Source organism: Nothoprocta perdicaria, unplaced genomic scaffold (genome assembly GCF_003342845.1).
Source record: "Nothoprocta perdicaria isolate Ctin4 unplaced genomic scaffold, notPer1 scaffold_72, whole genome shotgun sequence".
In the NCBI taxonomy this organism is placed as follows: domain Eukaryota; kingdom Metazoa; phylum Chordata; class Aves; order Tinamiformes; family Tinamidae; genus Nothoprocta; species Nothoprocta perdicaria.
The window spans coordinates 3352423-3375493 of record NW_020455999.1 but is presented as its reverse complement, the minus strand read 5'-3'; the positions used below and the strand labels follow the sequence as shown (position 1 = coordinate 3375493).

The 23071-nt window shown below is 41.1% G+C and overlaps 2 protein-coding genes across 6 annotated transcripts; one reads left to right on the top strand and one right to left on the bottom strand.

Annotated features, from left to right (window-relative positions):
* The first annotated feature begins 2606 nt into the window (after positions 1-2606).
* On the top strand, positions 2607-11945 carry MMP23B (matrix metallopeptidase 23B). Its single transcript, XM_026050963.1, has 9 exons — positions 2607-2939; positions 4741-4886; positions 5303-5442; positions 6355-6522; positions 7491-7655; positions 8222-8332; positions 9326-9452; positions 10039-10939; positions 11904-11945. Exons 1-8 carry the CDS (start codon positions 2769-2771, stop codon positions 10211-10213), a joined length of 1203 nt encoding a protein of 400 aa, XP_025906748.1. The 5' UTR covers positions 2607-2768; the 3' UTR covers positions 10214-10939; positions 11904-11945.
* Positions 11946-12976: 1031 nt separating this feature from the next.
* LOC112957352 (cyclin-dependent kinase 11B) lies at positions 12977-22913 on the bottom strand. Of its 5 annotated transcripts, none has more exons than XM_026050958.1 (20): positions 22891-22913; positions 22264-22391; positions 21947-22062; positions 21332-21459; positions 20613-20751; positions 19895-20025; positions 19349-19471; positions 19038-19136; positions 18785-18931; positions 18348-18413; positions 17799-17974; positions 17444-17534; positions 16898-17019; positions 16447-16552; positions 15980-16101; positions 15746-15853; positions 14969-15085; positions 14358-14506; positions 13738-13927; positions 12977-13354 (listed from the first exon to the last, which is right to left on the bottom strand). In XM_026050958.1, exons 2-20 carry the CDS (start codon positions 22372-22374, stop codon positions 13262-13264), a joined length of 2334 nt encoding a protein of 777 aa, XP_025906743.1. In that variant the 5' UTR covers positions 22375-22391; positions 22891-22913; the 3' UTR covers positions 12977-13261. The 5 variants fall into 5 exon arrangements, with proteins under 5 accessions (XP_025906743.1, XP_025906745.1, XP_025906744.1 ...); XM_026050960.1 differs by having other exon boundaries at positions 18785-18928; XM_026050959.1 differs by having other exon boundaries at positions 19038-19133.
* Positions 22914-23071: the final 158 nt, after the last annotated feature.

The window sequence follows — 23071 nt, the reverse complement described above, 5'->3', positions numbered from 1 at the left end:
TTCTGCAGCCAATGGCTGAGTCTAGTGGCACACACAGGCACTGGATTTTTATGCGGATGTGCACAGTGCACTGTCCTTGGATGGAGGAAAAAGGAACTACCTGCTTTCCAAGAACCCCGTCTGCTACTTCTCTTCTATCAAGACATAAACTGCTTTCTATCTTGAGGAAGAAGCAGGATGCTAGATGGTACAGAGGCCACAAATCATCTCTGCAGCTAAAGATTTCCATTCATGTGGCACAAAAAGGGGAATGGCTACCACGCAAATACAGTCTCTTTCCCCAGCAGCATCCTGAAGCTCCTGGGGAACAACCTGGCTCTGCTGAACTTCAGCAGCTGCATGGATAATTATTCAGAAACAATGAGATCCTGAGCATGCACCTTTAGCAGAGCTCTAGCTTCTAAGTTTTGGCACTGGGAGGGAAGTGAGATACCCAGAGATGGGTATTTTACAAAAGCTTTTGCTTCCTTTATGTTGAGATAAAGGTAATTCCCATGTTCTTTGGGCTATGTGGTTGTGCAAGTTCTCAATTCATATTTTAAATTCAGGCCTCTATAGTCGCATTCAGAAACAGTAAGGCACCAGGTGGGTGGTTGGAAGACCTTTAGGTTTCTGTTCCTGCAAGATTTTATGCCTCATCTCCAGCAAATCTTTTATCCTACACGGTGTTATGTGTCTCAACTTGTAAAATGCAGATAATAGCACTGCTGCACCTTGGAGGCTGACATAAGGACAAACGCTCTGAGAGGCTGTGAGATGCTCAAAGAGGAAAGGATGTCTGTACGAGTGCATAGGATAACAGCATCTTTTCCAAGTGCTGCTACCCCTTAGAAGCCCTCTGAAGGGCAGAGGTACTTGGTGGTGTCAGTTGTGCAGCTGAAACCCAATGTTCTTCCAGCAGTGCATTTGCTAGCAGGTTTTTTCTTTGATGCTGGTGCTACTTTAGTGGAAAGCTAAACTGGTGGAAACTTGGCCAAAGTTTTTGATCCCCAGTCCAAGGCAGGTTTTTATTTCAAGACCGTCTTTCTGCAAATGTGCTCTTTTCTACAGACTCTGACAGCAACTTTTTCCAGAGTCTGAAGACACTGCTAAGTGTAACAATGAGCTGTTGCTTGGTTCTTGTTTCAGACCCTGGTATCCAGCTTCCAMCACAAATAGTTTTGCAAAAGCCTTTTGGGCATGAGCAAAGCAGTTGCTTACAGTGTCTGGCTCTCATGTTTCATTCTGCCAGCTGTGTTTCTGGGGAAGCAGCCTGGCTGTCCTTAGGAAGTTGCTAACATGTGAAATGAGCTTCTACTTCAGACCCCAGGAGCTGCCTGCTCTGTTTTGCAGGAGTTGGAGCCTGGTCTCCTCGCTTCTCTCCTCTTCTTCCTCCCAGTTTTAGTTTCCCTTTGTAATTCTTCCTGTAGCTTCCCTCCACATTACTCTTTGCTTCCTCTCGTATCACTGAACGACTTCTGCAGAGCTTTGGCCCATCTCTGTAGGACGCACATTCGTTCTGCTAGGGGAACTCAGTGAAAACTGAAAAAGAAAAACATTTGTAAAATTATATGCACACTTTTTGGTCATATTTATTTTGAGTTGCTTAAAAATTGCAGGCAAACTTTAATCTGAAGTGCAGAAAACTTCTGAAGAGTCATAAACTTCCTTGTGAACTAGGAAAAAATGTTGAGTCCATTTCTCATTATTTGAGGTGCAAGAAGTTTCCAGTTTTTTAAAGCTTCATATATCTGTTAGGAATATTTCACACTAACTGGTAACAGAGCTAACCCCTCTTTGTTGTTACCCTGCAAACTTAGGGGACTGCACAAAGTTCTTTTTTCCTCTGTCTATTGAGCCATTTAGCTTAGGGCACCATAGCTCAACAGCACTGGGATCCTCTGCAGCCAGACAGAAAATTCCAGCCAGTTTTGAAGCCCTCAGAATTTTTGTGTAAACTTTTTTAAAAAAGCCCTGAATCACCTGAAATCATCTGGAGATGTCTAATTGTTTAAGCTGAGCCAACCACTTCCCTTCTTGAAATCAGTGAAAACTGAGGTGCCCAAAATGGACTTGAATCTGAAAATACTTGTTCTTCTTTCTCAGTGTGATCACCCTGCACTGGATGGCCCTCAATTCCAACACATGGAATTTGCCGGAGTCACTTGCAAAGTTTCTTGTAGGAGGGGCTGCCTTTTTGTTTTATCTAAGCTGTGAATTCCTTGCCCAAAATGCCCCGAGCAGWGAAGTCCTGCCTGTTCTAGCCTGCCTCCTATCTTTCACTGCTCCTGAGGACAGCCCTGACAAATAACAGCTCTGCAGTCACCAAGCATCCCTACCCGATGCGTTCCAAGGGCATGATGCTGCCTTCTGGATTCCTTTTTCACCCCCCCCCTTCAACTTTTTCATTATATAAAGCTGACAACTGCAGGTTTGTTCTCTGCTGATATAGGGTTAAAGAAAGGCGTTCATGTCCATCCCAGCTTATTTCACTTTGCTGATTTTTTTTTTTTTTCTCTGCTCCAGTAATATGATACCACTTGGCGGAGGTTAAGAGAATCTTTGGCACATTGGAAAGAGGCTTAACGTAAAGTCAACTCTTTTTTTTTTTTTTTTTTTTTTTTAAGAGCTTTTTGAAACTCCAGCATTTCAGCACAACTTTGACAGTAACTGCAGGACTTCTCACAAGTACTCCAGATGCAACTGTGAGCAAAAGGATTACCAATGTGTTCAGTGAAGTGAAGGTCTCAGCATCTCTCATCTCTCTCTAAAAAGCATTAAGGAACAATATGGATCCAGCAGAACAATTTTCTGCAAGAGGAAAGAAGAATTTCCTCTCAGCTGACAAGAAGAAAGACAGAGGTTATAGATCTCTTATGGGATTTTTATGCATATTCCCTGTGGTGGCTTTGTTGGCTTTTGTGGGAGACTCTGCTGGAGCTGCAGCTCAGAACAGTCAGGTAGGGGAAGGATCTAATTCTCAGATCCAAGTGTGTGTTTATGTATGTTTTTTAGAAGGCTGCTGAATTTGGGGAATGATCTAAATGATTTGAAAATAACTAAGGCAAAAGGATCTATTTATTTTGCAAAGGATCCTAAAAGGAAATGAAGTGTCTTAACTAGATACAGGTCAGTAAAAATGAGTCTGTGTCTTGCTGACAACTAAATGCTGAAGCTACAGAAGCTCTGGACTTCAGAGCAACCCTCCTGAGTTCCTCTGCTTTCCTAGCCTGGTGCGATGTGGCATGCAACCGTTCTGATATCCTTAGCAGCTGGGCTTCCCTAAGAACTCCAGGGACAGGGCACTTGGTGCAAGATCCAAAACGCCAGTTACTGCAGGACCTGCAGAAGATATTAGGTGGTGCTAGAGCTATTTCAAGTCCATTCATTAGCAAGATATGCTGGTGCTAATTGCTGTTCAGGGACAGCTGGGACTCCTAGATATTAATTCCTAGATCTAATTCTAGATCTTAAAACTGATCTTAATTCTATTGCTATGTTAAACTGCAGAAATACAATCTTCTCTAAAACCTTGCAGCCTTTCCTGTTTGCGGTTATGATGATCCCTGTCAATAGCATCTTTTGCTCATGACTGTTATTAAATTGGTCCTAAGTCACAGAGTATCCTTCTCCTCATTCACTCCAAGCTTTGTGAATATTCAAGACCCTAACCAAGCTAAATGGGGGTCCTCCTGGAATTGGCTGGCAACTTCTCCAGCTCTTAAATACTCTTGCAGTCTTGGCTATTGGGTCTTTAGCATCTAGACAGATTCTTTAATCCAAGTTATACTGTACATTTTTTAATCTGGATTGTTCTCATTTCACTCAGGAACCTTTCTGGTTGTTCTTCCTTCTAGCTTTTAGTATTTTCTTGCCATTGGCTTTGTGTGAGAGCAGGGATATGCTCTTTTGCCTCTCAGAACCTCAGCCCTTCCATAAATAAAAAGGAGAGAGACCTTGTTTTTTGCAGACTGGGCTGTTAACTCATTGTGGTGCACTTTTAGTAGCATTACCACTATGTGTATCACTTATTAGGGGTCTTATGCCTCTGGGGCAAAGTTTACACAGAGATGTTCAGTGTCCTTGTTCTCTCAAGGCAGTGTGGAGCAGACAGATGCAAGGACTATGATGGGTGTCCAGCTTTTATCTCCACTCCTCAGGGTTAAAGTGTTTTTGTAGTTTGAGTCAGGCTTGTTGCTGAATTTAATGTCTTATGACTGCTTTAAATGCACTCTTGGGTTTCCAGTTTAGTTTGAAAGCATTTCAGATCCATGATCCAGCTTTGTAAGGAGCTGTCAGCACAAAGAGATGCCTGTTTGACTTGTGTGGCCAGTGTTCCATTTTTTTCCCCTGTGGTGAGGCTGGAGAGCAAGAGCAAAGTGAAAAGGAAATGAGAACTTTCCAGGAAAACCTGCAGCGCACTCTGTGGCCACAGGCCTGTGGAGGCCTCTTCCTGTGCTCCATGGGTGCCAGGAGGGAGGGCACTGCCCTGCTCTGCTCCCTTGCCTTGCGTGGCAGAGCTAAGTGTGGCTCCAAGTGCTCCTTGCAGTTACCCCTCTTGGCCTCCTCTTGGCTTTGGTCGCCTTTTGAAGCATTAAGCAGCTGTTGTCCCCTGGACCCCCACGGTGGAGTACAAGTTGTGCTCCCTAGGCTTTGAGTGCCCCACGTCTGGTAGGTTGGTGTGGTTTTGTTTGGTTGTTTTCCCAATGTTCAAGCCTTTAATTTCTCCTATCTCTTTCAACCTCTTTTTTGTCTTTTAAGGAAGATGCTGCATCCCCTGCTCTTCATGGAGTGAGTGACTCTGCTTCACACCGGGCAGCCTTCCCACCTTGGCCTCCAACACGGAGAAAACGATACACCATCACCCCAGGACACCTCAAATGGGACCACTTCAACCTCACGTACAAGTACGGACATGCCTTAGCCTAACAGCTGACTCTAAGTGACTCTAAGTATATTACACATATGGCATAGAGCCTGAGTGATGTGAATAGGAATTGCCTTTGTTGCTTGAGAAAAGATGCTGTATAGACTGGGAAGAAGTTGGGGAAAAACTGTTTTGCAAGAGAACTGAGCCTAACATTAGGTGCTTGAGGTAGAAGGAAAAAAMCAAACAAACTGTAGTCTCGAACATAGAATTGTGAAGAATATGAAGAATATTTTAGTCCTTGTGGTGACTTTAGTAAATAGTTCTCGCTAGCAACGCTACCTTAGCTTGGAACCTACTAGAGTAAAAGGAAAGGGTTGGCTGTTTGCTGCAAACTTGCCAGCAATGCCTGGGAAGGGACCAGTCTCATCCTAAAGCTGTTCTGTGTCCCTACAGAATTCTGTCCTTCCCAAGAAACCTCATAAATGCCAGTGACACCCGCAAGGGCCTCGCAGCTGCCTTCCGCATGTGGAGCGAAGTGTCGCCGTTCAGCTTCAGGGAAGTGCCCCGCCACGCTGACAGTGACTTGAAAATCGGTGAGCGCGCACGGCGGCTGTGCTTCGACCATGCTGCGCCATGCACCCACTCCTCAAGGGACTTACGAGTTCACATCTCAAGCAGGAGGGCAGAGGCAGGAGACAGAGCAGCTGATAAGAGGCCAGCTTATGTCTTGTCTCCCTTTTGTGGAGCCTGTTGAAACACCACCTTCTCTCTCCTCTTCCCTTCCTTCTGCCCCATGCCAGGTTGCAGGCTCACCGGCAACTTCATGATCCTGCCAGGCCTAGGAAAGCATTAATGCTGAGGTGTTATCTGCTCAGTCTCAACCCCGGATAGAAATTCTTCTTGTGACTTACGGGCTGTGAGAAATAACTACTTCCTGTGCAGCCTACAGCAATAGCAAGACAACCAGCAGCTTTTTTCCTTCTTTTGCAACGTGGCCCTCGCACTCCGCTCACCGCTCCAAGCATGGGAGATGCTTTCCCTGCGGCCTGGCCACCACATGTGGGCACCAGGTAGCCTCATTCCGGCATGTGCAGAGTGGCTACCTGATCTAGCACAGGGATGTCAAGCAGCCCTGGGCCTAAGGACGCCCGTTCATCTCTGTTTCAAATGCTAGTGCATAGTGCAGGGCAGGGTTATAGTCTCACCGTCCAACTTCCCTTACAAAACAAAGAAGTTTCCAAGTCGTGTTACACAAAGAGCTCGGCATTCCTTTCTGACAAGTAGACTCATTTCTGTCTGTTGGAGACAGCTCTAAAGCCAGGGTCACCATGGGGTGAGTGGAGTTTGCATCACTTAACCCTCATTTGGGACAACTGCTTTGCATTTGTTTTCCCTTCTGTATCTCTGTAGAGTGGAAATCACATGGGAGACCATAAGGAGAGATGTATTAGTAAACCACAAGTTTACAGATGGAAGGTATGCTAAATGTGCTTTCTCTTTCACAGGCTTCTACTCTATCAACCACACGGACTGCCTGGAATCTCTCATCCACCACTGCTTTGATGGAACAACAGGGGAACTTGCCCATGCCTTCTTTCCACCTAATGGGGAAATCCATTTTGATGACCACGAATACTGGATATTGGGGAATACCCGGTTCAGCTGGAAAAAAGGTAACACACATTTCAGGATGCACCTAATGCCTGTAGGTTTTAGATTTTTGAGGGTCCCTTTCCTGATTTACCTACTCTTGGGAAGAGACAACAGAAACAGCTGTAAGTTTTCTGCAGTTTTGGACTTTTGCTGATCTTGAGATTCAGCTGTATCAGACCTTGTGTTTGGTGGCAGGTCCAGCTGTTTCTGAGTAATTCAGTGGACTCCAGCCATGGACACAAGAGTTGGGCTTAGGCCCAAGCAGCTGTATCTCTGGGAAGGGCTGGGTTATGTGACTTGGACTTGCTGATAGGACTGTTTACATTTTAATTTTCCTGGATCCATTTCAGGTTTGTAGGTACCTAAATGAGTCTGTGTTACTTATGGCTCAGAAATTATTTTTTGTTGCTTTTTAAGCAATGTCAAAACAAACCTGAAATTAAAAGCAGATGGTCCCTACTTTGTTAGCAAACTCAGCTGATAGTATATGACCAACCTCGTACTTTTTTTTTTAAAGGATGACAGTTTGCTTTTTGCCAAATAGAGAAGTAGAGAGATTCAGAATAGTGTCAAAGATCGCCCCTTCCCTCTTGCTTCCCAAAGCCCAGCAATAATGGGATGAAGGCCAGGGAGGGCTGATTTTTATAACTTGTTAGTTTGTATTTTGCAAGATATTCAGCTCTAAAAAAATACTATTCTCCATCAAACTCCTACCTACTGGTAACTATCAGTGTTAGTGTGTATCAGTCATCATTTCAAACATTGCTATTGCACTGCAGTGTTCCTGCTGTCTGGCGGTTGCTCTGTGTACTACTGTTTGAAATTAAAAACACATGTAACTAATTGGTTTGTCTATTTGTACCCAAGCAGCTACAGAGAAGATGAAGTTTTGGTAACAGTATAGTGCTAAAATATGTCCTGTTTATTCACCAGGTTAGCAAATGCACTCCACCATTCAAGGGCAGCTGTTTTTCCATTTTTCTTCCAGGTGTTTGGCTTACAGACCTGGTACATGTAGCAGCTCATGAAATAGGACATGCCCTAGGACTTATGCACTCCCTGAACCCCAGTGCCCTCATGCATATCAATGCCACCTTGACTGGAAAAAAGACCATCTCTCAGGATGAAGTCTGGGGAATTCACAGGCTTTATGGTAAGGAAGGCAGAGAATTGGGTTGTGCTCTGGGATTCTCTGTATGACGAATGAATATGAATAAGAATAATGAAGAATATGTTTGGCTAAAGCGTCAGGCAGAACCTGACAAGCTCTCATGGTGCTATTTCCTCAGCTTGTGACAGGACCAAGTTGTAAACTCGTTAAGAAGTAGCACAAAAGAAACTTTTTTTTTTTTTTAAGTGAAAGGTGAAGGTAAAAGCAGATGTGGTGTAAATAGCTCTCTGGCTGGACTAGGATATGTTAATACCAGGCAAAGCTCTCCCCAGACCAAACAGGGTGCAGCAAGAAGCTCCTAAGCTCAGAAACAACTGCCTGCCCMTCCTGGAACACCTAAATCCAACCTGTTGCAGGGTTTGGCAGAGGCAGCTTTGTTCTATCACTGATGCAACTCCCTGAAAGAACCTGAATCTCACGCACTGCTCCTATAAAGCTGGGACCCTGCTCCGTTTATCATACACTGTCCCACCTCTGCCCTTTGCACTGAATAGGCAGTTTATTTCTCAGAGGGAATCCCCCTAATAATTTGTTTCCTCCTGTTCCAGGATGTAAAGACAGACTGTTCATGTGCCCATCATGGGCACGAAAAGGCTTCTGTGAGAAACGCAGGAAGTTAATGAAAAAGCACTGTCCTTCTACCTGTGACTTCTGCTATGGTATCTTGCTTTTCCTCTAGGATTGGGGTGGGGCTTGGAAAAAGAGAGGGGTTACATTAAGGAAGCTATGGAGAAAATGCTATTAGCTGTAGCGATAGACAGGATCTTAATTCTGCATGAGAGTACAGAAGCTGTGAGTACCCAGCACTAATGAGTGTCACAGCCTGCATCTGATCCAGGACTGAGCCTTGGAAAGCTCAAGTTTTACATATAAATACTTGTGGACTAGAACGTTAAACTATCACATAAACCAATGGTGAGGGGTTTCTGAAAAAACACAATCACTCCATATGCCTGAAAACATTCCCATTTGAGTCCAAACTGAAGAACTGAGATGATGAAACATTAGATTAGGAGTTAGGAGATGCAGTACGGTACCTGTTGCATTTATGGGACAGGAACAAAGCAAATGAAACCTCAGGCACAGCCAGACTTCACTTACTCTGGAGAAGAGGAAATAAGAAAAACATGTTAATCATCTCATCTACTGTGTCACTGCTATGAATCCAGACAAGGGGATACTAAAGAATAAAGGTCAAGCTACCGCAGACGTGGAATTAAGCTTTAGATAAATACCCGCTGACCTTAGGAAGACACACCGTATACATACTGTCTCTTGCCAGTACAGAGGTATTTTTTAGTGCAGACTAATGATAAACGACAGTTAGATAGTTGCAAATATTTATATTCTCTGGGATTATTTGTCTACTGAACTTTTACCCCTCCAAGGATATAAAACAGGGGTAAGTTGCTTTATAATCCATCTGAGTTCATGTGAAACAAGGGAGTTATCTTTGCATATAAACAATGTCTAACATTCAACCAGAGTTGCTGCGTAAAACACATTTTTTCTTTAATCCCTTTAAGGTTCTTGGGGTGATAAAGTGATAGTGCAGTCTATCAGTACAGGATAGTGCAGGATTTTGGGATGACTAAAGCTTGATACCAAAATATTCTAACTTTTGCCATTCCATTTTCTCAACTGTTGGACAGAATTCCCATTTCCAGCAATCCCCTCTACTTTGCCCCCACCAAGGACAAAAACCAAGACTGTTTCTGAAGGCAGGAATGTCACCTTTCGCTGTGGACAGAAGATCATTCACAAAAAAGGCAAAGTTTAGTAAGTGCTTTGTCATTTATTCCAAWTCTTTAGGGCATTTAGGAGCTTACATACAAAAAAAGAGAAATAATGAGGAAGTATGACAAATTAAAGTGTACATAAGAGTGCAGTTCACCTTCTGGGGCATGTGACTGTCCTTTATTTGGCACTCAGAGAAAAGAAGGGGTGAGGAAATGACTGCTAGGTGTGACATAAGGGATGGAATGGAAGAAAGGAATGTGCAAATATTGTTTTTAACATTTAGTCTGAAAGCAGAGCTATCAGAAATGGAAAAGCTGAACTGAAGAGGGTAAAATCCAGGTCACAATTATGGATGCGTCCAAAGCTGATAGCTCTGAGGCCCCAAATTCCCACTGACTTTCACTAAGATTCAAGCTCCTGCTGCTACTCTTTCTTGTTTAAGAAAAGAAGCATCTACATTTTCAGTAGACGATGGTGGTTGTAACAGGATATATCCACACTAGGTTGTAATAGACTTGGTTTAAGCAAAACTAACGAGCACAGAGGACCACTAACACATAATACTTTATAGGGGATGTTCCCTAATGTAAATTCTGTTATTTTTCTGTTGTTTTTCTTTTAACAGCTGGTATAAAGATAAGGAGCTTCTGGAATATTCATACCCAGGTTACTTATCCTTAAATGATGATCACATGAGCATCATTGCAAATGCAATTAATGAAGGAACTTACACATGTATAGTAAAGAAAAAAGAAAGAATTTTGACCACTTATTCCTGGAGGATCAGACTGAGGCACTAACAAGGCCCTGGAATAAGAACTTCAGTTATTGCTAGTTGTTTCTAAATCTTTTTCCTTTAGCATTTTATATTTAATCTGCAGCAGTGCAATTGAACTTTTAAATTGACTGCTTCCATGATTTCGTCAAGAGAGACTTGAGACTTCAGTTTTGGGAAAAAAAATTCAAGTTATTTTTAATGATTAAGAATTTATCAAGCTTGTCCTGTACAGACAGTTAATAATATTAATAAAATTAATAATTACCAAACCTAGGGTCAGATTTTCACAAGTTAAAAGACCCATTCCTACAGACTGATGAAAAACACAAAGGAAATCTCTAATCTGGTAGGTGGATCAACAGACTGATGCACTGGTTGGGTATCTGCCTCAGAAACCAGCCCATGGAAGCCTTGGTGCATCCCTGCACAACGTGTAAGCTCACTTGGACAGAGATGGATTCATCCCTGCCTTCACACTGGGGCTTTCATGGACTCAAGATCGAAGGGGTGTCATTAGTGCAGCTCTATCCTTAGGATTTGGAGAAGAGAAACAAGAACCAGCTGATGGCCAGAGCCACCAAAAACCATTGCAAGATGTCAACGGTTTGGCCACCAGCCTACCTTCTTCCCAGACCCTGGAACCCTGCATGTTATAGGATCATTACTTGTTAAATTCATAGCTTCCATTTGTTGAAATGCAGATTTGCTGATATGGAAAACACTTCAAAAGTCTGGAGCTATCCTCAAGGTAAGCAACAAATATTGCTTTATCTTAGATTATAATTTGATTTTTTAAAATCTGAAATAAATCAAGAGCAAAATAAGTACCTGAAATCCTGTGATGCACCATATTCTCATGCAGTGGAATTTCCACTTTGGTCCAAATTATATACTTTGCAATTCTTCCACAATGCTGAAATCAGATGTTTAACCTGCCATGACTTCAAACTAGTTAAATACTGTAAAATTGTTTCTGATCAAACTGACTTTAACTTATTTTCTCCTCTCCTTTGCCCTTACATAACTTGCATATGATTATAAACAAATACATCCCCCATCAACAACAAAAGTCCTGATTTAAGTTAGACCACGTCAGAAAGATGCTTCCAATTGCAGGTGAAAGGCGGGTTCAAAAAGTTAAATATCACTGGTAATTGCACATAAATTGTACATAAAGTACAACTACTTTTTAAGTATTTTTATCCCTTTTTGTTTCTCATATATTTATTTAGTATGAATAAATAAGCTTAGGCTTCAACTTTACCATCACATCTAGCCAAGAGTACAGGGTAGTAAAAAATGTAAAAATCCATCTTTTGTATGGACAATTACAATCAGGATAATAAACTGCAAGTACTGTGTGCAAAAACAGACATTTGTGCCAACCTAAAAGCTGCACTGTGGCAACTGAACAATGCCTCTATGCTGAGGAAGAGCTGATATTCTCCTTCTATGAAGGAAACTGGAATTACACATACCTCTTAGAACTACATCAAATTCCCACTATAGTTCATTGATTTTTGCCTATTTTTTAAAACTAAAACCATCTAACTTAGATGAATAATCCTTTCTTTTTGTCAGGGAATCAGACCTGCCATGCATGATGCTGCAAGAAGGCCAAGGAAATTAGAAAGGAAATAATGTCACAGAGTGCAAGATGCACAATAGAGCTTGAAGCACAAAATACACAGTCACATTTTTTATCCTTACAGATTATCAAGGTCATGGGAAAATGGTTCTGCTGTGCTGCAGTCTGTGGTATGTAGGAGATAAACTGCTTTTTCATTGCTTATTGATCTCTGCATATAACCATCATGGAAGAATCTCAGAATTCATGCATACTTCAGTAACAAACCAGTAATAGACCTGTTTCTCCTCCAGGATCAGGAAATCAGGCCTAAAGAGAAAATAGCTCTGTCTTCCTTCACAGAAACAGCCTTTTTCAAAGTTTACAATTTTAGTCTACCTCAATTCCAGTTCCCAGGCTCTTATGTCCAGTAACATCTCCTAAAATGCACTGAAGTCAGGGGAACATCACTTAAGTTAAGCCTCTTACTGGACTGGTGCCCAAGTCTGGCTACATGCAATATTTTGCAGTGATTTCCAAATCTTCTTGTCCCAGAAAAGAATGATAACATTATAAATTAAGAGACTCAAAATACTGTGACATTCCAACTTGATTCCCTTTGTGAGAAATTATATTATACAGTCAGTACAACTAATCTTTTTTTTTTTTTAATGGAAAAATGGGATATTTAAAAGAAATTTGATAGGAAATAAAGTTTCAAGTGTCCATAATAAATCTTTCTTTCTGATTTATAAAACAATATATTAGTTCTGTTGCACTGGTACCACTGAAAAATACATGTATGAGACAACTCTGTGAAGTGGTCAGTCCACTGGTACACTCAAAAACGTTGTCAGCAACTATCAAGCATACCCAAGCCTCTGCAAGGCACAGAAAGAGAAAGAAACCCCATATGTGTCATGATTTCTTGCCCAAACCACTACCCTCAGCCACATCCTTCTTGCAAAAAGGTTGGTTTTGTCCTGGCTAACAATATGCTGTAACAGCTTAAGCAGCATCTAGGGAAACAGAGGAAAAAAAAAAAAAAACCTCTCTCAGAAGTTTCCACTCAAGCCTTAATGCCACCAACATCCAAGTTTTCTGCATGTGAAGAAATGAAATCCTTCACACTATTAAACAATTAAAAATGTATTTTAATTCTACAAATTTACAAGCAAAAATACCCTTAAAAACAACAACAACAAAAAAAAAAAAAAAAAAAAAAAGTTCCAGGATTGTACTTCAAGTTTTCCTTTGTCAAATTTGACAATGAACCTTGACTTTTCAGGTTAATTCCAGTCCTCTAAATGGAATGCAGCAGACAGTTAGTTACACTCCGTGCCCAGCAACAGCCTTTGAATCTGTGATGACATTTGTTTTTTTTTTTTTCCCCCTGTAAAAAACATCCAGTCTCCCTGATGTGAAGAACAGAGCTGGAGCACTCAAAAATCCACTCACATGAACAGTTTGGGGTTTTTGTTTGTTTGTTTCTTCATGGTAAATTTAGAACTTGAGGCTGAAACCAGGTCCTGCAGCAGATGCTCCCTGATTTGTGGTGGTCAGATGAAAACCTGTGTCTTTCAGATCATCATCACCCTGGGAAAACCAAACATAATTCAGTTATCAGCACATGTCAATGAACATGTTTCTTTCTCAATAGAAAAGCCCCTCCAAAAAAAAAAAAACCCCAAAACAAAGTATCCCTAGAAGAGAGAGAAAGGAAAACCTGCAGCTTTGAAAGCTTGGCTGGAAGTGAAAGGCAATGTGCACTTGCAAAAGAAAAACTGTTCTAAGAGCAGGCATCACTCCTCCCAGCTTATGTATTGCAATAATGATTCTGCGAATACGAGAGCAGTTGGATTTCAAGTTCCACAAGACAAAGAGAACCCAATCTACATCAGCTTTCCAAAAGTAGAACTTGGACATGGATTAAGATAGCAAAAAGTCTTTGCCCAATTTCCTTGGGCCACTGTACCTACCAACTGACTATATCCAAGGCCTCCCTCCGGTGGTCGGGGGCTAGTGCCGCGTTTCACCCGTTGTTGTTCACTTTTTGCTGGCCACGTGGGAAACATGGAGGGGTCAATAGGAAGGGGAGTTTCTCGAAAATATTCGTGCTTCAAACCATCTTCGGCAGTGATTCTTCTGGCTGGATAGTATGTCAAAAACCTGAGAAGAATTTAGGAAGGCAATGAAGTTGATAATAAAGGGAAAAAGATACTTAATTCAGTTATATGCAATTCCATTGCTTTAACAAGATCAATCAACAGACTGCATGATGGCTGACTCATGAAGTAAGCATGACACGAGTGACATAAAAATATCACTAAAACGGTATTCTATCTTTCTAGGATATCAGTGTGTAAATGTAATCTTGGATTGAGGTGACAGCGGCTGTTAAAGCCTGTGGCACACTGAACAAAGTTGCTGGGAGAAAGAAAAGCAGCACCACAAAGAAATCTCACAGACAAATCTGGAAACCATCTACAAATGTGGACTAGAAATTAACTGCATTGAAACACTATGCTTCAGTCATTCTCCGTAGCTAACATATCCTGCGAGCACCTTTTCCCAAGGATCCCTGGAAGACAGCACTTACTTGTTCATCAGATCAAACCCTTGATCAGAAAGGAGCGCTCCAAATCTCTTGCGCAGATTGTTATAGGGATACTCTGTGAATGTCATCTTCTTTACAGCTGGCAGCTCGTTGTAACCAGGCCAGATTTTCTCACTTGGAGTACCCAGGTCCTATAAATTAAAATATCTTGACTGCAGCTTTCCTGCTTATTCATTATATAGCTATAGGAGTTCACAACTAGCCAGAGAAAAGAGACAAAACAAGCCATGATCTTAATGCCTTCTTGACAGTGAGGCTGACAGAGCACTGGAACAGGCTGCCCAGAGAGGTTGTGGAGTCTCCTTCTTTGGAGATCTTTAAAACCCGCTTGGATGCAGCCCTGTGTCATGTGCTCTAGGTGACCCTGCGTGAGCAGGGGGGTTGGACTAGATGACCTCTGAGGTCCCTTCCAACCTTMRGCATTCTATGATTCTAATCCGATATACCTACTGTAAACAAGAATCAAAATATCAAGCCCTTTACTAAGGCTGAAACTTGGTGAAAGAGTGTCAAATATTTTGATTTTGCTACTACCCTCATACACCTGCCTCCAAAACCATCAGTTAAAAATCAAAAGATGTTAAAAATGTTACCTTAAAAACTTTGTTAATCTGGTCAATTTCTGACTTCCCTGGAAACAGCGGTTTCTGAGTTAACAGCTCTCCAAATATACAGCCTACTGACCACATATCTATTGCCGTTGAATATTCCTGAAAAAAAAGAAAATATATTATACATTATGAAATTATTAAGATGATTTATTGAGTAGCGTTAAGAGTCTACCATCCTGAACAGAACACATACTATCATTTCCATGCCTAAGGCATAGCTATCAACTTTATTTTATTTAGAAGTCAAAGTTACTGCAGCTTGTACTCTGGTACAGATTTTTTTTTTAAATACAATCATCTCACCTGTCATAAGAACATATATCATTATTCCTCTTTGATAGACCACTGAGACCCTTAGTGTAGGGCTTCTCTGACTTTTGCACTCATCTTTCTGGTGATTATGAAGTACTTTTTTCAGGTGTATTGATTTCATCCAGTTTTCAGTTATGAAACTGGTAATCAGTAGAGAACACAATCAAAATGTTTCTAGTACCTTGTTCTGCTACCGAGTATCATAAATTTTAGAGTGAGGTGAAAAAAATCCAGCTGCTTAACATGAAAGTTTCCAGTAATCCGTGACAAGGAGGCCAGTAGCTCTAACACATCAGCATCCTAAAGGAGAACATTTGCATCACCCACCTACCCTCTGCCTCTGGAAGCATGAACCTTTGCAATGGTTTTATCAGGAATAACAAAATAGAAATTATTCAGTCTAAAAAGTCATTCTTCCTGCTCACAGAGGAGCAAGGGGAAACATACCTTGGCACCAAGCAATAGTTCTGGAGCCCTGTACCAAAGTGTCACAACCACAGGGGTGTAAGGCTTCAGCGGAGATCCGTATTCTCGGGCTAGTCCAAAATCCCCAACCTGAAAGAAAATCAGTTTTCAGCAATATTTCCAGGACTGACCATGCCTCTTACTTACACAGTATTGACCATATTGGCTACTGTGTGACCTCCAGTCTTGAAAAAGAAAATTTCACTTAATCCTTACCTTTAAAATGCCTGAATGACTAAGCAACAGATTGGAAGTTTTCAAGTCTCGGTGAAGAATCCAGTTGTCGTGAAGATGTTTGACTCCCCGCAATAACTGAATCATCAATGTTTTCACTTCACCTGAAGGAATAAAAACAGGCCTCTTTTTTTTTTTTTTTTTTTTTTGGTTGTTGTTGCTGTTGATCTGATGCCTAATTTCACCCTAATCATGCAAATCGGATTCATCAGCCAAACATCACTTTGAGTAACAGCACTGGCAGCTCCCTGTCCTATCATAACCTGAATCAGCTGAATCACATTATCCAGAGAAAAGGCAATAAAGACCTCATTCCACAGAACATCCAGGGGACAATCCAAGACCTCATACAAGATAATTCCCCAAGATAAGTACAGCCCAAACACCCTGAGGTCTTYACAGCTCATTTTCCCAGCCTGAGAATTATAGCAGACTGTGGCAAACAGTACCTGGTAAAAATGGTTGCTTCATTGTTTCCATTAGACTCTTGAGGTCATGTTCTACATAGTTCATCACGATATAGATTTTGTCCATATTACTACCTACAACTATTTCCTAAAACAAACAAAAAAAAAGAAATGATCAAATCAAGCACACGTTATTTAAAAAACTTGCATGAATTAACTTTAAAAAAGTACTGAAAATAGGATAAATACTATCTGCCATTGGTAATGTTCATAGAAAACTTAAGACTAGATGTCCAAGACAAAAGTACACTTCTATAATTGATCAGATTTTGTCGAGAGAAGCATCATCTGCTTAGTTTTGCAAATGGCACACGACTACTTAGAGAAACAAGCTCTGCTAGGAATGTTAACATTTTTGTAAGGTGTTTTAATAGTGGAGATACAACATTTCAAGGAAAAAAAGAAACTTCAGATAAAAGGTTGGTGGCCTTACTCTGACAGTGACAATATTTGGATGTTGTGCTTTCAGAATAGTATTTATTTCTCTAAGAGAAGTAATGGGAAAGCCTTCCTTTTCCTTTTCCATTTTCAGTCGCTTCAGAGCCACAATTTCATCTGTAAGGAAAACAGAACTGTTAACTATTTATTTGACATAGCTAGTAAAATAACATTTGAAAAGGTCTCCCCAGTGTCACTATTTATTTGGACGGAAACCTTTATTCAGACATATCTAAGACTAATATGACAATACCACTGTTTAAAAAACAACAACAAAAAAAAAAGAAGTTTCAGGAAAATTTAAAGTAGTTATTTAAAACTGAGAAGAAAATGGATTTTGATCCTGGTTATGGATTTTAGTGTATTCTGAGATAACTCACCCGTAAACTAAACAAGAAGTGTATTCAACTCCAAAGTCCTCACCATAGTTTTTGAAAATCATGGCACTATTCCAAGTATTACTAACGTAATATATAAAGTCATGAAGTCATAATGCTTAGTTAATACCACAAAATACCAACTAGAGACCACCTATACTAACCAGTCTTTTTGTCTTTTGCTCTGTAGACCACACCGTATGTTCCCTCTTCAATCCTGTTCAAACACTGGAATTCCTCCACACTACGACATCCCTTAGGAAAAACAAAACAAAACAACACAGAGGTTTACTCTTCAAACATCTGTGGAAGGGTGTTGCCTCTTTAAGACAACATAAGAAACTTCAGTAACTTCCTAGGGTTAGAATTTATCAAGAAAATTCTAAACATGGCTATGTCAAACGAAAAAGGTATCTCTGGAGTTTACTTTTACTTGGATGTCTAAAGGATTCCTGGTGGCTGCATTTCAGTGTAACTAAGTTCATTAACTCCTCATTCATCCTTTGTGTGATCCTCTACCTGAAGTGCAGGAAGGTATTTTGGAAGTTCTTGTTTCAGTTCAATGGGGGAGGAAGTGGGTGAGTCAGGAACATAGTCTCCTTCTGTCATCGCGTTGGACTGAGGGGTGCCCTCCCCAACCTCCTCCTCCTCTTCTTCACTTCCTGCTGAATCTCGGTCAAACCTCGACTCTGTAACTTTAAAAGTCAGAATCAGTCATGGAAAGGGAGAAACATTTTTAGTATTTAAGAGTCAGCTTTAGACACATAACAGAAGTGAAACTTTGATCCTTATAAATGAGATAATAGCAAGGTGCATAAATTGTGCGAGACAAGGTTCTACAGCACTAAAACTTAAGAAGCTTAATCTCTCCTCTTTGCAGAGATGAGGGTTTCAATAACTCCAGGTTACGGTCTTTATAGTTTTTCAGCATTAAATACAATATGCTGCGAAAAAAATCTTTACAGAGAATGCAGAAGAAAACTGAGCCAGTGTATTTCATTCTGACTTCAAAACTTAAAACTTTTTGGTGAATAATGCTCCCTTAAAAATTCAATATTTGCATTATACCAACTGGGATGTGGTTTCCATTCTCTCGTTCTTCCTCTTCACTCATTTCTTCTTCACTCACCTCTTCTGCAAAATAGAATCAAGTCCAACTGAATAAATACAACACTCCTGTATTTCCTTGTCATATAGATCATTACTAAAGTGCTTTTCTCATTTGGAGGATAATTTTGCCAGGCCTTGTTCATCATTATCTAGTGAACCCATACTTTGTTGGAAAAAAATGCTTCCTCTAAACCTAACAGAACTTCACCTTTCAGTCTCCGAGAGGGAATATAATGCTTATCAGCATTCTGAAATTTACAATTGCAGAAATAGATTATTTTTTATCAGGAAGCTCTAAGGTCTAAGAGAAAAGGAAAATGTTGAAGTACAAGAGTAGAGAACAGAAAACTAAGATATGCCATAACACATTATTTTAGGACCTTTATGTTACTCACCAGCCGATTGCTCAGATGCTTCCTCGGAATTGCTTCCTGTCTCCTCCTCCTCCTCTTCCTCCTCCTCCTCTTCCTCTTCTCCCTCTTCTTCAGATCCTTCACTGCTAGACTCCTCTTCCTCTTCTTCTGAGCCTGACCCAGATTCTGCTAAGGATGGAACAAACACATTTAAAAGTAGAGCCATTGCACAGACATCTTTTGAGGAAACGTTATTATGTAGAATATATTACAACTACTAGACTGCATTTATCACCTGATGAAGACTCTGCCGAGCTGGTTTTTCTCTCACTGTCACTGATGTCTTGCAAGTCTGAAAGGGGATCTCTCTCTTCTGGTTTCTCTTCTTTTACTGCTACACCATAAAATCAAAAACAGGTTACTGAACATGACAGAATTTCACATTCTCTTCAAGAGACAAAAAGCTCTCCGAATTACAGTGGCTGAAGTGAAGAATACATTCAATAGAACAAAAGAAATACATATTTCACTAAAAAATGAAACGTTCTTCCCTAGAGCAGCTCCTCACGGCCCCCAGACAAAGGCATTATTAAGTGCAGACACTACCTGGTTTCCTGACATCTCCCTGCTCAGGCTTTTCTCTTGGTTGTCGTAACGGGCTGCGGCTCCAGGGTCTTGTTTTCGCTTTGTCTCCATATTCTTCCCTTACTGTTCTATGATGTGCAGAAACTAGTGGGAAAAAAAGAAAACCTTACACCTCTCTGCCAAACACAGTTCTTTGCCACAGCCACCTGCTTCCTGTATTATTCCTTTTTTATCTAAGAAACAGGAATAAAGATGAAGAGAGATCATTTAACTAAAAACTATCTGAAATTAGATTGCAAATTGTCTGAAGTCTTACATGAAGTGAGAATTCAGATGTAAAAGTGAAATTAATTTATACTGTATTAGACAAGCAGTCCTATGAACACRAAGACTGGTTCTTGGGTTTCTATACTTGTGTCTTGTAATCAATTGACTTCAGTGTCTATGACTTTAGCTCCAGCCAAAGCTTTTTCACATCTCCTCCACATGAATCCTCCTACAGCCTTTACATCGCATAGATCTGTGTGCTTAAAACTGTAAACCCCAACACTATGCTAAAATAGTTACCTTCTCTTCTGGCTTCCCTTTCCTTACGCCTTTCTTCAGCTCTTCTTTCTCGTTCTTTTTGCTCTCTTTGTTCTTTTTGTTGCTCCCTGATTTTTCTCTCTCGTTCTCGCTCAAGTTGCTCCAAACGATCTCTAGGAAAAAAAATACATATTTTTATTACACTACCGTTCAATCCAAATTCAGCTTTTGAAGATAAGTATTTTTTCTGTAACAAGCTACAAGGCTATTCAATTTCACTAGCAACATCACCACTAGTTGCACGCTTGCCAAATACATAGGTAGCTTTTCATCTGAAACTTTAAAGACAGTCTTGCTGAGACAAATGTCATGAGCTATGAAACACATAAGCTTCTGCATCCTTATCAGGGCTTAAAAAGACATAAGGCAAGTCTAGTTAATAGATCCCATCATTCTATATAAAACTGATAGACCCATTTTTCTCTGTAGCAAAAGACTTGCAACAACTGCCTTTAAAAATATTTGTTCTAATTAAGTAACTCACAAAGGTAGTTAGCGTCAAGAAGCCATTCTGTAAGACAACACATTCACAGGAACATGGTACAGGCATCGCACCTTATCAGCTTCTGCTCTGAACGTTTTTATCAGTGCAGAACAGTGAAGAGTAAAGGAGACATTTAGAGGAGCAAGAGGTTCGTCTCCCTGCTGGGTTTTGGGGGGGTTGAGGGGAGGGGGACAGTGTAGGGGTGACGTAAAATACCTCTCCCTCCTGGAATGCTCCCTTGCCATTTCTCTCCGTTTCTGTCTTTCCCATTCACGTCGGGCTTTATCCTGCTCTTCTCTATGTCTCTTCCTACGCTCATGTTCCCGTTCTTTCTCTTTCACTCTGGCATGTTTCCCTAACCAAGACAAAAATGAATTTTGGATTGTTACTGCTCAATATATTCACTGTTCCTATTTCCAGAAGGCAAAACTTGAAGAGATTACACTTATAACACCTATATCTATGTTCTTTGGTCTCTTCTTAATGGAAAAATTTTGATCCAGAGGGGCATTAGAGAATTTAATAGTTATAAGATCTTGTAGGAACACTCATGTTGAAAATAGAGGAAGCTTGTTAGTAACAGGACTTTYTGCTCTGTTTTACATTGAAAGGTTATTCATTCTTTTACCATCAAGCACAAAGATCACGGCTCAACATCTCACTCCGTGAATCCAGTAAGAAGTTAAACAGACTTCAAAGAGTAAAACTGGACCTTCTGTCCCTTTCCCAAAGTGTTTTTGTCATCTCAGACAAATATATATGTCCTTCTTAAAAGGCCATTCAACATAATCAAAGAAGTAACAAAAGTTTAACTTCTTCTAATCTATCCACCTTGTTTTCTCTAGTTCACAATTATTGTTATTTAACCCTTGTACAGATTCTGTTCAGCTTCACTAGCTGAACAGAAAGATTAGACTAATGAACTTCAACAATACCGCCTTCTGCTGAATGACTACGGTGTCGACGCTTCTCTTTCCTCTTCTCATCTTTTCTGTGATGAGTTTTTTCTTTCCGTGACATTTGCTGTGGAGGTTTTATAGCCAAGGAATCATCTTCTTCTCCCCTGAAGTATGACATAAACAAACTCAGGGAGTTCATACAAATTGCCTAGCAAAGTGTATATTATTTCATCTTTTTAGTTTTCAATGTGTTTTGTTTTATTCATTTAATGCACTAAGTAGTGAATAAGTTTATTCATTTAAGTTTCTTTAACATTCCTGAGCCAAGGCATTAAGAGCACATTACAGAAAGTCAGACAGGTGAGTAGTTATGCTATTATTATATACACACTTATACAAGTAAAATGAGAATAATTAAGTATCAAAGAGAATTCAGCACTTTGAGGGAAGAATTATATGTCTGGGTAGAGGTCAAAACTTGACCACATTATTAAACTTGAAAAGATATCCTGGCACTTTCTGCCAACAGGACACACGATGGAACATCAATACGCTAAAGGAGTTAACTCGTCCCCTTCAGAGATGTTTAAACAAATTTCTCATTTTTTCTAAACTTTCACTAAAGCAAAAACACTATTTTCATATTTTTACCTGTCTTCCATAGAGTCTTCTCTTCGGTAAGGTGAGTTTCTGATTGTTATTTCCATGCGGTGATCTCTCAGCTCCCCCTCCTCAAGGGAATCCCGCTTTGAATCCCGATCATCTGACTGTTGTAGGAATGCAAAAAAAGAAGTAAAACAAAGCACAGTTAATTTGTACATTGAAAAAAAGAGGAAATAATAATAATAAAGACAATAAGCAATGTTTCCATTTCAAGCCAACCTTGAGCTGTCACATCAGCAAATTTAAGAGAATTAAGAGCTCACTCATGACACCTACAAGAGCTTGCTTATCAAAGTGCATCTTACATTTTTCATACGCTTTATCTCTGCCTTCTCTTCTTGCTCCTTCCTGCGCTTTTTTTCCTGAAGAATTTCATCTAAAGTTTTCACTTTCCAAGAATCCTTTTCATCACCCATTTGAGTTCAAAAAAGCTCTAAGAAGAAAAAAAAAAAATTAATGAAACCTACAGAGTCACACAGTCCCCAAACACAACTGCACCAGTTTTACATGTGTTATTCATGTACAGATGAAAATTTAATATAATATCTTCAAGGAAAGCCAGGCTGTACTTGAGTCATACTAAACGAAGAGCACCTGGCACAAACTCCGGCGCACGCAGCGTTTTCCCCACCGTTAAGGGACCATCTGAGGAACACGAGGGCCAGCTCGGAGGATGCGGAGGGGCCGTAATCACCGAGCCCAACGCGGGTACCAGGGGGACGATGCCCGACCCCTGCTCTCCGCCCCGCAGTGCCAGGGCGGGGCCCTCGGGCCTAACGAGGAGGCCCGAGCGCCGCCGCGGTTCCCCCGCCCCAGGGCGTGGCTGCGATGGGGCCGCTCCTGGGCCCACATCGCGGCGCAGCCCCCGGCCCCGCCGGGCCCGGGATCCTCCCGCCGCCCCCACCCTGCGCGGGGCGGGAAGCGCCACTCACCGCCGCCACCGCAGACTGGAACGAGGAAGCGCGACACAACCGCGCCACTTCCGGCCGCCGGCCGGCGGTGATGACGTTGCGGGCGGGGCAGGCTTGCGGCGGGGCGCCTCGCGCCCCCTCCTCCCCCGCCCCAAGCCTCGCTGAGGAGGCAGCGGCGCCTTTAGTTAACGGGTCGAGGGCG

Bases quoted from the DNA above. Each gene is read 5' to 3' on its own strand.
- MMP23B (XM_026050963.1), top strand. From the start codon at position 2,769: ATGGATCCAGCAGAACAATTTTCTGCAAGAGGAAAGAAGAATTTCCTC. The intron at 4,887-5,302 runs GTACGGACATGC...GTGTCCCTACAG, and splicing joins CACTTCAACCTCACGTACAA to AATTCTGTCCTTCCCAAGAA. The intron at 7,656-8,221 runs GTAAGGAAGGCA...CTCCTGTTCCAG, and splicing joins GGGAATTCACAGGCTTTATG to GATGTAAAGACAGACTGTTC.
- LOC112957352 (XM_026050958.1), bottom strand. From the start codon at position 22,374: ATGGGTGATGAAAAGGATTCTTGGAAAGTGAAAACTTTAGATGAAATT. The intron at 18,932-19,037 runs GTGATAAATGCA...TTCCATCCTTAG, and splicing joins CTCGGCAGAGTCTTCATCAG to CAGAATCTGGGTCAGGCTCA. The intron at 13,355-13,737 runs GTAGGTACAGTG...TGGTTTTCCCAG, and splicing joins GCCTTGGATATAGTCAGTTG to GGTGATGATGATCTGAAAGA.